This window comes from Pagrus pagrus, assembly GCF_965226575.1.
Source record: "Pagrus pagrus genome assembly, chromosome: 3".
In the NCBI taxonomy this organism is placed as follows: domain Eukaryota; kingdom Metazoa; phylum Chordata; class Actinopteri; order Spariformes; family Sparidae; genus Pagrus; species Pagrus pagrus.
The window spans coordinates 1,671,225-1,684,111 of record NC_140187.1 but is presented as its reverse complement, the minus strand read 5'-3'; the positions used below and the strand labels follow the sequence as shown (position 1 = coordinate 1,684,111).

At 42.0% G+C, this 12,887-nt stretch overlaps 2 protein-coding genes across 3 annotated transcripts in view; one reads left to right on the top strand and one right to left on the bottom strand.

Moving 5' to 3' along the window:
- Nucleotides 1-12,096, top strand: part of LOC311254392 (protein NLRC3-like) — a 43,142-nt gene extending 31,046 nt beyond the window's left edge. For both annotated transcript variants that reach the window (XM_084348128.1, XM_084348126.1), the window contains 2 exons: nt 5,029-5,202; nt 9,420-12,096. In XM_084348128.1, the coding sequence (XP_084204254.1) occupies nt 5,029-5,202; nt 9,420-9,438 (193 nt within the window). In that variant the 3' untranslated portion in view covers nt 9,439-12,096. The remainder of the gene's footprint in view (nt 1-5,028; nt 5,203-9,419) is intronic.
- Nucleotides 1-12,887, bottom strand: part of LOC311254393 (uncharacterized protein) — an 82,459-nt gene that overhangs the window by 38,434 nt on the left and 31,138 nt on the right. The gene's annotated exons all lie outside the window — the stretch shown is intronic.

Below are 12,887 nucleotides of genomic sequence, written 5' to 3'. Positions count from 1 at the left end.
CATGGATGACATCAAGCTGTATGCAAGGAGTGAGCGAGAAATAGACTCACTGATCCACACCACCAGGATCTACAGCGATGACATAGGGATGTCATTCGGATTGGACAAGTGTGGCCGGATGGTCTCAAAGAGATGCAAGATGATCAGGACTGAGGGGATTGACCTACCAGAGGGCAACATAGGTGATATCCAAGACAGCTACAAGTACCTTGGCATCCCACCACCATCCCATCAACATGTACGCACTACCAGTCATCAGATACCCCACTGGTATCATAAGCTGGCCAAAGGAGGAGATAGAAGCCACAGATGTCAAGTCTAGAAAGCTCCTCACCATGCACGGAGGGTTCCACCCCAAGTCCAGCACCCTGAGGCTATACAATAAGCGGAAGGAGGGAGGCCGAGGGCTAGTGAGTATCAAGGCCACAGTCCAGGATGAAACATCGAAAATCCGAGAATACATCAGAAAAACGGCCCCGAAGGATGAACTGCTAAGTGAATGCCTCAGGCAGCAGAACCCTGATGAGAATGCAGAGGAGGAGGAGCAGACAACCTGGAGGGACAAGCCCCTACATGGCATGTACCACCGTCAGATAGAGGAAGTGGCTGATATCAAGAAATCCTACCAGTGGCTAGAAAATGCAGGACTGACAGACAGCACAGAGGCACTAATCATGGCAACATAAGAACAGGCCATAAGCACAAGAGCCATAGAGGCCAGGATCTACCAGAGTAGATCAGACCCAAGATGCAGACTGTGCAAATAAGCCCCTGAGACAGTCCAGCACATAGTAGCAGGGTGTAAGATGCTAGCTGGATCAGCGTACATGGAGAGGCACAACCAAGTGGCTGGGATAGTACACAGGAACATCTGCAACCAGTATGGAATAGAAGTACCCAAATCCCAATGGGCCATACCACAGAAGGTGGCTGAGAAGAACAGTGCCAAGGTTCTGTGGGACTTCAGCTTCCAGACTGACAAACAGTTCCTGGCTAACCAACCGGACATAGTGGTGGTGAACAAAGAGCAGAAGAGGGTGGTGGTGATAGATGTGGCGATCCCAGCTGACGCCAACATCAGGAAGAAGGAACACGAGAAACTTGAGAAATACCAAGGGTTGAAAGAGCAGCTGGAACAGATGTGGAAGGTCAAGGCTAGCGTGGTCCCCGTGGTAGTGGGGGCACTCGGGGCAGTGACCCCCAAACTGGGAGAGTGGCTCCAACAGATCCCAGGAACAACATCTGAAGCCTCAGTCCAGAAGAGCGCAGTCCTAGGAACAGCCAAGATATTGCGCAGAACCCTCAAACTCCCAGGCCTCTGGTAGAGGACCCGAGCTTGAGGATGACACAGATACCACCCCACCAGGGTGAGAAGGGGAAAAGAAATACATCATTTAAGTTACATGCACTTTAGTTCAGTGTTAATACAGCATTTTTTTATACTTTTGTACACACTATGTACTAGTATTATTGAGCTGATGTTTTCTTACTCAAAATGTAGTGAGTTATTTTACAATTTCCAAGAGGAAAGAAACATAATTTAAATTTACATGCACTGTAGTTCAGTGTTAAAGTAGTGTCATGTTTTGTCATGCTATGAGTTATACCATGGCTGTTCATAAGGCATGAAACTAAATACTTGTGTGTTTCTACTTGATACTGAATTGATATCGAAGCATTTTAATCAATATTGAATCGAATCGTTACCGAATCGAATGGTGAGATTCTTAACAATACCCAGCCCTACTGTAGAGGTGACCGAGACGTCGGAGAAGGTGTTATTGACCAGCACCCTCTGTGATCTGTTGGTCAGGAAGTCTGTGATCCACAGGATCAGCTGGTCGTCCAGGTGGAAGCGGGTGGAAAGTTTCTTTGCCAGGATGTGTGGCTGTAGGGTGTTGAATGCAGAGGAGAAGTCTGCAAACAGGAGTCTGGCTGTAGTGTTGGGGTGTTCCAGGTGTTTGTGTACCGTGTCCATGATGAGCGTTTTGGCATCATCAACCCTTCTGCTTGCATGGTACGCAAACTGGAGAGGGTCCATTAGTGGGTCACCATGATGATGGGTCTCTTTATGACCCTCTCCATAGCCTTTATCACGAGAGAGGTGAGAGCCACAGGCCTGAGGTCGTTCAGAGCTTTGTCTGAGCTCTTCTTGGGGATGGGGACCACTGTGGAGACACCGTGTCCACTTGCTCACTGATGTTGCCGGAGGGGGCAAGCAGGTTATCCCAGTTTGTGGGTTCAAAGCATCCCTGCAGAGTTGCAATGCTGTCATTGGTCCACTGCTTGATGTGTTTGGTCATCTTCTCCTAATGACCGGGGTGTAGGCTGGTGCCAGCAGGATGGTGTTGTGGTCAGCAAGGCCAAGGGGGGAAGAGCAACTGATCAATATGCATCTGGAACGGATCCAAAGCATTTATCCAGAGTCTTCCCCAAACGGGTGGTGCAGGTGACATTGATGAAATCCTTTCAGTGACTTATCAGCTGAGCAGTGGTTGAAGTCTCCCAGGATGAATTTGGGAGTCAGGGGATATGAGTCCAGTTTGTTTACTGTTTTCTTTATGTGGTCTATGGCAGTGGAAGCGTTTGGTCTGGGGTGAATGTAAACCAGGATTAAAAACAGCTGTGGGAACTTTCTAGGAAGGTAGAAAGGGCGGAGGGAGAGGGCCAGAAGCTTGATGTCAGTGTTGCACAGCTCCTCTCTGATGATGACCGTTGAGCACCAGCGTGTGCTTACATAGAGACACACACAGCCGCCATGTTGTTTCAGGGTGAGCTCCGTGTCTCGGTAAAGACTTATGGGGGGGGGGGGGCAAAGCCATCAATGTGCAACATGTCATCACTGTCTGTGTTTTTAACCACGTCTCCATAAATGCAAGAATGGAGGCAGTCCTGTATTCATGCATGTGGTTAACGTTGGCTTGCAGCTCGTCGATACGGATTCAGATCCAACAGATCAACATCTTCAGCAGTCACTGAACTTATTGAAGAAATCACAAGCTGCTTAGAACAAAAGAAATACGCAGCTGGGTATTTATTGATCTGAAGAAAGCATTCGATACAATCAGTCATGACAGATGGATTAATAAAGTGGAGCGGTGTGGTATCAGAGGGGTTGTTCTGAACTGGCTGAGAAGCTCTCTAGGTAACAGCAACAGTTTGAAGATGGGTGAGGACATGTGGTCATGTTTGGACATTGCTTGTGGAGCCAGGGGTCAGTGTTTGGGCCAGTTGTCCTCATACTCATTGATTACATATATAAAACATAAAAAATGATTAAGATTTGTGTTATTTGCGGATGACACAAATCATTTTTGTATTGTAGAGGATTTTCAGCAGCTTCTGAAGTTAATTACATCTGAAATTAGCAAATTAAAAAGGTGGTTTGACAGAAATCAATTATCATTAAATTTGAAAAAAGATATAAAAAGATCATGTTTGGAAATTGTAAATCAAATAATGAAATACAGGTTAAGATAGATAGCGTGAATATTGAAAGAGTGTTTGTAAATACATTTCTAGGTGTGATAATAGAGCACAACATTTGCTGGAAACCTCATATAAAACATGTTCAATCTAAAGTGCAGGCATGCAAACTGGTTAAGGGAGAAAAAAGTGAGAACATTGCATGGATAGAGAAAACCGGGTAACCTGGTTTGCCTCCAGGGCCGAAGTTGATGCTAACTTCGAGGCTAACCGTTAGCCTAGCTCCTCCCTCACTTTACCCAGCAGCTGGGAAGCAAGACACGGGAACTTTCCTGGGTCCTGAGGAGCTGCAGCATTTACTCAGAGACAAACAGAAACCTAAACTGTACATTTTCTACTACTAGACAACTTTACTGTTAATTTCTTCTCTTCTCCATCACCCACACCTGTCAGCTCTGTGCTCAACCACCGTCTCTCTATCTCCGGCTTCACCACACGCTACGCTCTTAAAGGAGCCATGCTGCTCTTAAAACACCATGTTTCCATCCAAGCATGTCTATGTGGCCTTTCTAACATTGGACTATAATTTCCTTGATTGTGGAATGGTTCGAGCACAGAGCTAAAGCAACGTCCAAACATGATCCAGTTCAAAACAAGTCACAGAGACATGATTTTCAAAAGATACAGGGATGAGGGAGGGCTTTAAAAATCGCTAGGGGTTTTCATAGATGTACGCATGTGTTTGTGTGCAGAAAATCTGAATATGTTATAAAATATAAATATATGGTTATAACTTACGTTTTATAATAAGATATAGAAATCTGGTCAATGTATTATGTATAATATTTTATAGGTTAAGTATGTATATATGTAAGTGTGTTCAGTACATATGTATATATGCATATATAGGTGTGTATGTAAATATATTTATGTGTAATGTGTTTTATGTTAATTGTACACATATCAAATTGTATATAGTTAGATGGGAGTGTACGAAGGTACACAGGTTTAGGAGTGGAAGTAAATTGATTACTGAGTTGTGGAGAAGAGGTAGGGTTAAATAAGTGTATACTTCATCCTACTGCTTTTCGGGCATGTCAATGCTTGTTAATGGAATATACTTTTTTAAAATTGTGTTAATTAATAATTAAATTAAACTAATTTCACTTTTTGTTTTCACATTCATTTATTCCTTCATGAATCAGTAATCTGTACACTGAAGACCTTTTGAACTAATGTTAGTTTAAAATTGATAAAGTGTTTATGATGAATATGAATCTGTGTTGACATGAACAGGTGTATGAATGTTGTGCTGACATTTTGATGATGTGTGTAGAAGGCTGACATTATGATGATCCTCAATAACACTAGGGCTGCACAATTACTTTCAAAAATACACAATATGACTCAGCGCAATTGCAATATCTGTCAAAATAATCGCAATATCACTTTTTGACCATATTGTGCAGCCCTAGATAACACAATGACAAAGTCACTTGACACATTTTAGAGAAAAGCTCGTTGATTAGGACACAGCAATACCTTTCAACACATCTGATTGTATTATTAATGGTTTTATCTACATCATTTTTCTTTATTCAGATTGAGAAGCTGCAGTTTGTCAGAGATCAACTGTGCTTCTCTGGCCTCAGCTCTGAGGTCCAACCCCTCCTACCTGAGAGAGCTGGACCTGAAAGGAAACAACCTGCAGGATTCAGACGTGAAGCTGCTGTCTGATCTTGTGAAGAGTCCACACTGTAGACTGGAGACTCTGAGGTCAGTAGAAGGTTTGAGTATTGAACTTAACATAGTATCAAACAAAAGATCCAGTGTTTTCTGGTTTCCTCAGTGAAGCTGTGACAGGAGACTGGTGACGAGCTCCAGGATTGGTCAGAAGAACAGAACAGTCAGCCAATCAGATCAACCAGCAACTTGTTGTTATCATGTGTTTGAGTTGATGTGAAGACGACTGTTTCATCGACTGACAGCATCACATGTATAGAGAGTGGTCCTCAGTCATCTCACCTGATCTGTTTGTGCTCTCATTTCAACACTAAAGAACTGATCAGGTCATCTTTGTCACAGCTCTCAGATCAGTCAGACTGATTTCAGCAAATCAAAGAACCATCGTTAGTTTTAGTAACCATGTGGTCTTAAAGGATAACTACCGTTTTTTACAACCTGGACCCTATTTCTAGCAAAATATATGATCATTTACTCACCCAGATAACTTTGGTGTCATTTGGCGTCGTTCGGACGAAATTAGATCCAGTGGAGCGCCGGTATATCCATATAATGCGAGTAACGGGGCATCGACACACAGCCTCTATGAGCATTATCTGCCACGAAACTAGTTCATTTCACCAATATTTTGTTACGATATGCTAGTGCTATTCCCATGGATGTATTATTAGTGGATACAGGACCGGAAAATGGCCGCCGTTGATTTCAACGGAGTTGCTCGCCTGGCGCATACGCCGAAAAAGTTTCTGACTTCCGGGTTTACTTCCGCGTTATGGGGCCCATAGAGCATGCGCAGTTGAGTCACCCCCCATGATGCTCTGGGGCCTCCCATCATGCCCTGGGGCAATGAGAACGAGCAAATTGCGTTCTGGACGAGCTGGACAAGCGCTGCGCGCTCATGAGTGCTTGTGGATGAGTTTGAGCGGTAACGACAGATCTACACAATCAAATGATGGATTTATAGGCACATCAACCGATGATGTTCTCAAAGTCATGGTTATAGACTATACGTGGTTAATTTGTGTTGTTTTATTATTTCTAAGTAAGGATAAAACGTTGTTCTCCGCTGTTTTCCTAACCCTCCTCCCGGTCGTATGCTTTTGTTTCAGCGAAGTCAATCGGTGGATCGATGGATTATCATATACATGTTGTGTTGTGTGTATTTGTGTAGTCTGATCTGTCATAAACAACAGATTACATGTTACGGGGCGCGTTTGTGTCGCGGACTCACGGTGCCACAGAGATGGGAACTTTTTTTTTTTCTGTGGCCAGAGCGACTGTCTGTTTAGTGTTTCATACTGAACACAGTGACTCAACTACATCACACACTGATGGCACTATAGTCTACACATGTGAGACACAGTAATTATGGCACATGTCCCACCAAACACTAACAAAGTGATACAGCATGTCCAGTCTCCTCTATTCAGGATCCTGACTCTCCCTTTCAGGCGGAGCTGCTGTGATGTGTAAACAATGTTGTGTGCGAATCCAATAAAGTACAAATATCTACCGAAGTGCAAGTGCCATTATTCATGTGCATTAAGTTGATTGTGTATATGTATAAAAAATAATTGTAAAATATTTCCAAGGCTCAAACAAATCTGTCCCAAGTAAACATTGTTTAATTTGTGATTACAGTCTGCAAACCTGAGAAAAATAGTTTGTAAGAGCCAAGTGAGAGAATAACATGTGACTGCATGTTGACTGTTGTTTCTTACTGTCTTTAAATAGAGAACGCTTTGACATTACTTAAGTAAAATGTGCATTTCTTAGTTAATTGTATCTTATATTTTTCTATTTTATTCATCTTTATTATTTATTGCGTTGTAGTTTATACTTGCATCATCATCAGTATGCTCTGCTGCAGACTGCATGACTCCAGGCCGTCAGACTGAGACGGTTCAAACCGTAATAAAAGGTCGTTATGACAGGATGAAAAGGATATTAAACAGTCATCAGACCCTGGTGACACACATCACCGACACTATCGCATGCATGGTAAATAACTTTTAGACTTTTCCACAGCAGTGGCACTGGCAGTAAGTGAAAATGCGGTCATTAAGCGGGTAATTTAACGCCAAAATACCTTTAGAACTGCATTTAAAATACATGGCATTAAAATATCAAACTTGTATCACAACTCTGTCTTGAAAAAGACTCACCCTGGAGTCATTTAATTCACTTTTCCCACCACGTTTAGCCCCGTTCAGAGCTGTCATTCAGCCAACAGGCATCCTCGCTCCCGAGACACAGCGCGACCGCGCTTGGGAGTGCACGCACACAGCTGTGACGTCACCATGGAAAATGAGACTTTGGGGGGGCTTTTCTGGCCTTTACAAAACTTTGTGACGGTTTAAAAGTCCATGACTTAAAAATATGGAATACAAAGATTAGCAGTTAACAGTGGTGACAGCTGGAGGTGTCCTGAGAACAGTTTTACAGGCTTCTCTTTTACTATTACGGCTTATGGGAAAAATGCTTTCTGGGCCCCATGGGATTTTTTGTTGCAATACCGCGAGTGGCCACTGGAAAAAATCGGCGTGCCTGCTGAGAGGCTTCGTCATATCCAGGTTATATTATAGATCCATGGCTATTCCCCTCTGAGTCCGGGCTCGTCTGGTGTCAACATCCGGGGTCTGTAGGTTGACCTACTACCTCTGACCTGGAAGATGTCATCTCTGAGCTGCGCGCGCACCCGCGACAGCCGGCTTGTTTACCTGTAGCTGCTACTGCTAGTTTGACCCTGGATGTTGATAACAGACGAGCCCGGACTCAGAGGGGAATAGCACGAGCGTATCATGACAAAATATTGGTGAAATGAACTAGTTTCGTGGCAGATAATGCGTTATATAGAGGCTGTGTGTCGGTGCCCCGTCACTCGCATTATATGGATATATCGGCGCTACGCCGGATCTAATTTCGTCCGAACAACTTCAAATGACACCAAAGTTATCTGGGTGAGTAAATGATCATATATTTTGCTAGAAATAAGGTCCAGGTTGTAAAAAACGGTAGTTATCCTTAAAAGGTATAGTTGGTAATGTTGGGGAGCTAGCAAGATTTGAAAGTGGCACTTCGTCTAAGCTCCACCCCCTTCTCCCTCTCCCGTCAGTGCTCCGTCCAAAGCCCCGCCCCCACAAACTTGAACGCGCATCAGACAGTCTGTCAGCAGGGCAGAGGAGAGCCGTTAGCATGGGGCTAATACAAGCTACAAAAGTAGCTAAGTTGGCTAACGTTACATATTTCATGAAAATAACAAATCCCCCCGAAGCAAAACAAATAATTACCTGTCCAACAGAAAGACAGCAGCCTCTGCATCACTTCTGGAGCTACTGTAGCTGCGTTTCCTCTGCCACTGTTCTCCTGCTAACTGTGCTAACTCTTCTTCTTCTGTTGTTTTATGGTTGTTGGCAAACAGCTGTTAGGTGCATTACCGCCACCTTCTGACCTGGAGTGGATCTCCTGCTAACTCCATATGCAGTGTGCTGAATATATCCGGCAACAGTGACACGTGATGAGTGCGCAGGGAGGAGGGGGGACAGAGGGGGGTGCAGGCAGGACGAGACATGAAGGCCTCTGATTGGTTCCTTCAACTCGGACCGAGAGGCAGGGATTGGTCAGAGTCTTTACAGGCCTGCAGCTGCCACAGAGGGCTGATTTATTTCAGTCCTTCTTCTGAACACATTATGTATGGACTACTCTCAGGGTGGGAAGACCATTTCACCCAGTATAACAAAAAGTGTTTCTGAACAGGATTACCAACTATACCTTTAATACAGAGCAGACTCTCTGCTGTAGTCCAATAACCACAGTTGATGGTTTTCTCTACAGACGTTATGAACATGGATATATCTGTCCATTTGTTTGGCTCATATTTCTCATATTTCAAAGTAGATGAAATATTCAAATGTCACAGAGACATTTAAATCTAACAGCAGTAAATCGATCATTAAAGTGAGCAGTATCTGTTTCTGCAGTAGTGATGTGTTCAGGGACTCTCAGCTGTTTATTTCCACTGTGCACTTCAGTGAAATCTGCAGAGTTAACAGACTTGATGTCCAAAGTATCTCCAGGTCTGTGAGCTTCACTCCCACATGAGAGCTGAAAGGAAGCTGGCTACGCTACACAGCCGGTCGACTTCTGGCCCTGCTGGTCTTTACAGTGGATGTGCTGCATCACTGACTGACCGTTGATGAAGGGATCTCTGTAAACATTCATGACCTCTGTTGTCTCTCTTCTCTCATCAGATGGAAATGGTCTCAGTAAGGGTGGTGGTGTGGAGCGGATCAGCTGTGTCCTGATGATCCAGAGGTTGAAGCAGCAGAATCAGCTGAGATGAGTGCTGCAGTCTGAACTGCTCTAAAATCTGCTCCAGTGTCAAGTCCACAATCATCCATTTATGTGTAGATAGTCCCACACAGAGTTTAAAAGCCTGCAACTCCTCCAGTTAGTTAGAACTGAAGAAGCCTCTTAGATGAGAGGTGAAACGTCTTCAAGACACTGAAACAAGTCCAGTCCTACGATACAGCACTTTGAATGTTTAAAGAATGAATTCAGGCCTTTTCCAAGCTGTTATTATGATGTTGTTATTTCAGCATCCCTCTGACCCATTTATTGAAGTCATATCATAGAGAAATGTCTTTGTTTTGGGTTCATACCGATGTGGTAGACAAATTAATTCAGTCTACGTCTACTTTTTTAAAAATTCATTTATTGAACACCTATTAAGAAACTGCCACTCAGTGGAGACAGATGGACAGGTGCTCTGCAGCTGAGAACTAGGCACCCGTCAGTCTCGGGTAGCGCTGGAAGTCATCCAAAGATCAAAGTTGCGCGAGTAAAGTGTGTGACGAGCATTTGGTCTGAACACGGCGTGAGCCACGAGGAAGCAGCTAGGAACGAGAAGATTCAAGAAGTAAGGGAGAACAAATCAGGCAGGAGGCCTGAATATTGTTTCTGTGAGGAAAAGATTGAGCTCTGAGCATCTGACTATTGGATAGAAAAAAGTCCAGCAGCACCTGACCCAAATAGATGTTGGGGTTTTTTTCAGTGGTGACTGAATAAAAATGAGCGGAAAACAGCAGAATGTTTCTATACTTGTAAAGTGATAGAAAATATTCATTTAAGATAACAACCGGCCATCAGAGATGTGTTAATTTTCTGAGTTTTACAAGCAGCAACTCTACTCGTTCTGTGCGGCTGCAGATTACATGTGGGCCTGTTTATTGCCTTTAGTTCTGTTGGTATATATCTATGGGAACGAACAGGGAGAAATCACCCCCCTCACTTTGTCAGCCTACCCAGGCAACTGCCGAATCATCTCCTCTAATCATTTGCAAGGAATGCGTCTAGGATCTGAACGCTTGACTGTTTTATGTACATTCACATTTACATTTAGGGCACTTAGCAGACGCTTTTGTCCAAAGCGACTTACAATAAGTACATTTGTCATTTGTAAGAAACCACAACATTTCACCGTCGATAAAGTGGAAAAGAAAAAATAGACAAAGTTTTCAGGCCCTCATCTGAGCATGGTAGCTGTTATTTCTCAAAGATGCCTTAAGTACATAACAAAATAACATGTAAATTTGTACGTATTGTTAAAAAGCCATGGGGGGTCGTGTGTATTCTGAATGCATGTGGGATTTGATATTGATGCAAACGTTTGATGACATAAAACCTGTATAGTGTACAAACTGAAACAAGGATATAGGTTAATAACTTGTTATATCATATATTTTTGTTTAGAAATTAATCAGCCTAAAAGGAGATATAACAAATACAACATGTTTGTGTTGCTGAGTTCAAGATCTTCACTCCAGCAGAAAAATGACGACATCAGCTTGTAGGAAAATGTGCAGGTTTGGCCTTAGCTTTTAACAAACCCTAAATTATTCCACATTTTCATGTATTCTTGACATTATTCAAAGTTTTCAAAGCCACCGATGTGCATTTGCTGTCAGCTTCTCAACAGGCAGCATTCACAACCACAGGTCTTCAGGATTTGCCTTCTCTAGTTTTCATTTGTTTTTTAGTCTGTTTAAGTTTGACTCATTCACATGTATCAGTTAAAGGTGGATACACTTAACTTCTTAGCTTGATTCATCTACATTTACTTGTTATATGAATTATAATCATGGACAAGTTACATCTGTGTAATCAATGCATTCTGACTTCTAATCAAATATATTGAATTATGAAATGATCTCGATTTAGATTATTTGTTTGGAGTGTTTTATTTTGTCTATTTTCCTTATAAAGTTTAAAAGTGAGTTAAGTCATGAGTGATTTTCTTTACTATGGTTGAGTTTTATCATAACAAAAGGATATTAACCCTTTTTAATGACTTTGAAATTATATCATGTATTCTTGTAGGTTTTAGTTTTCCTTTTAGTTGTGTGTTTATTGTGTAGTTATTCGCTTTTTTTTTTTTTTCGCTTCATTTCTCATCCTGCAGCTGCATGTGACTATGACGTCTGTCAGAGATCTTGAAGCTTGTGGTTTTATTTTCCTAGTGTAGTGAAAACCTTTTGTAAAATGTCTGTTACTGTATAGCTGCTCATAATATGATGGTCAAGGAGCCTCATGTTGCTTTTTAATCCTTTTCAATAATCCTAATATGTATTTTATGTTTCAACCATTTGTCTCTCGACCCTCTAAAGGCCATTTCAATATATACATGTTGTCAGCATCCTTCCAGTGTTTTCATTTCTTACTGTCTTTAATCAGAAATGCGTTAAAGTTGACAATAACACCGATTATCTATTTTTTTAAACTTCTTTGCTGTGTCTTCTGTTTGCGATTTATTTCATTATCACCAAATATTCCTGTTACGGGGTGCCGATTAGCTCAGTTGGCAGCTGTTTCCTGTCATCTCTCAAGCTTTACTGTCAATAAAGCCGTATAAAGGCCAAAATATATATATATAAAAAAAACAACCTGTTACTGTCTTTTTTTCACTACATCACAAAATATATCATCATTTCAGTTAATTTTTAAAATTTCCATTAGCCACATAAATTACTTTTTTGTTTTGTACCTGCTTAATTGATCATAATTAATTTGTGATCAGAAAGATGATCAACATTATGTGAGGACTCTGAAACAAACTGTAGAAAAGAGGAAGACTGAAATAAAGAGTTAATTTGAACACCATGTTACCCTGGCTGGAAAGATGAGCCAGAGCTCCAGTATAAAGGTTTAAAACAACACTTGTTTCTTTATTTATACAAAAGTGAAAATTGTGAAAATGGCTCTGCTCTTGTAAAGCGCTGACAGAGTGACCGTCACAGGATTTCACCTGTCGACCCTCTGCAGCGGCTCCCTGTGACATTTTACATGAAAATGAATATTTTTCTTTGTATGATCGTCACTGTTGTAGGCCGACAGTGGTTCTTACATACTCTGACTAGCAATGTGCAGCCAACACACAGAAGTGTATCTGATCCATCAAGTAGTGATTAATGATCCTGAGCTGACCGCATTGTGTTTCATGCTCAGGTCAAAGGGTCGATCACTGTATGTGGCTGAAGATTTTAAAAAAGGATGAACTCACACTGAATGGACTGAGTAAAATTAAACTGTCCTGTGTTTTTTAATCTAGCCTGGCCTATGTGTTTTATTTATTATCAAATGAAGCTACTTTTTATTGTGCACATTTTCACTAACACAGGGAGGACTTGAGTAGGTCTGCATATATAGTTCTGTATCGCTAC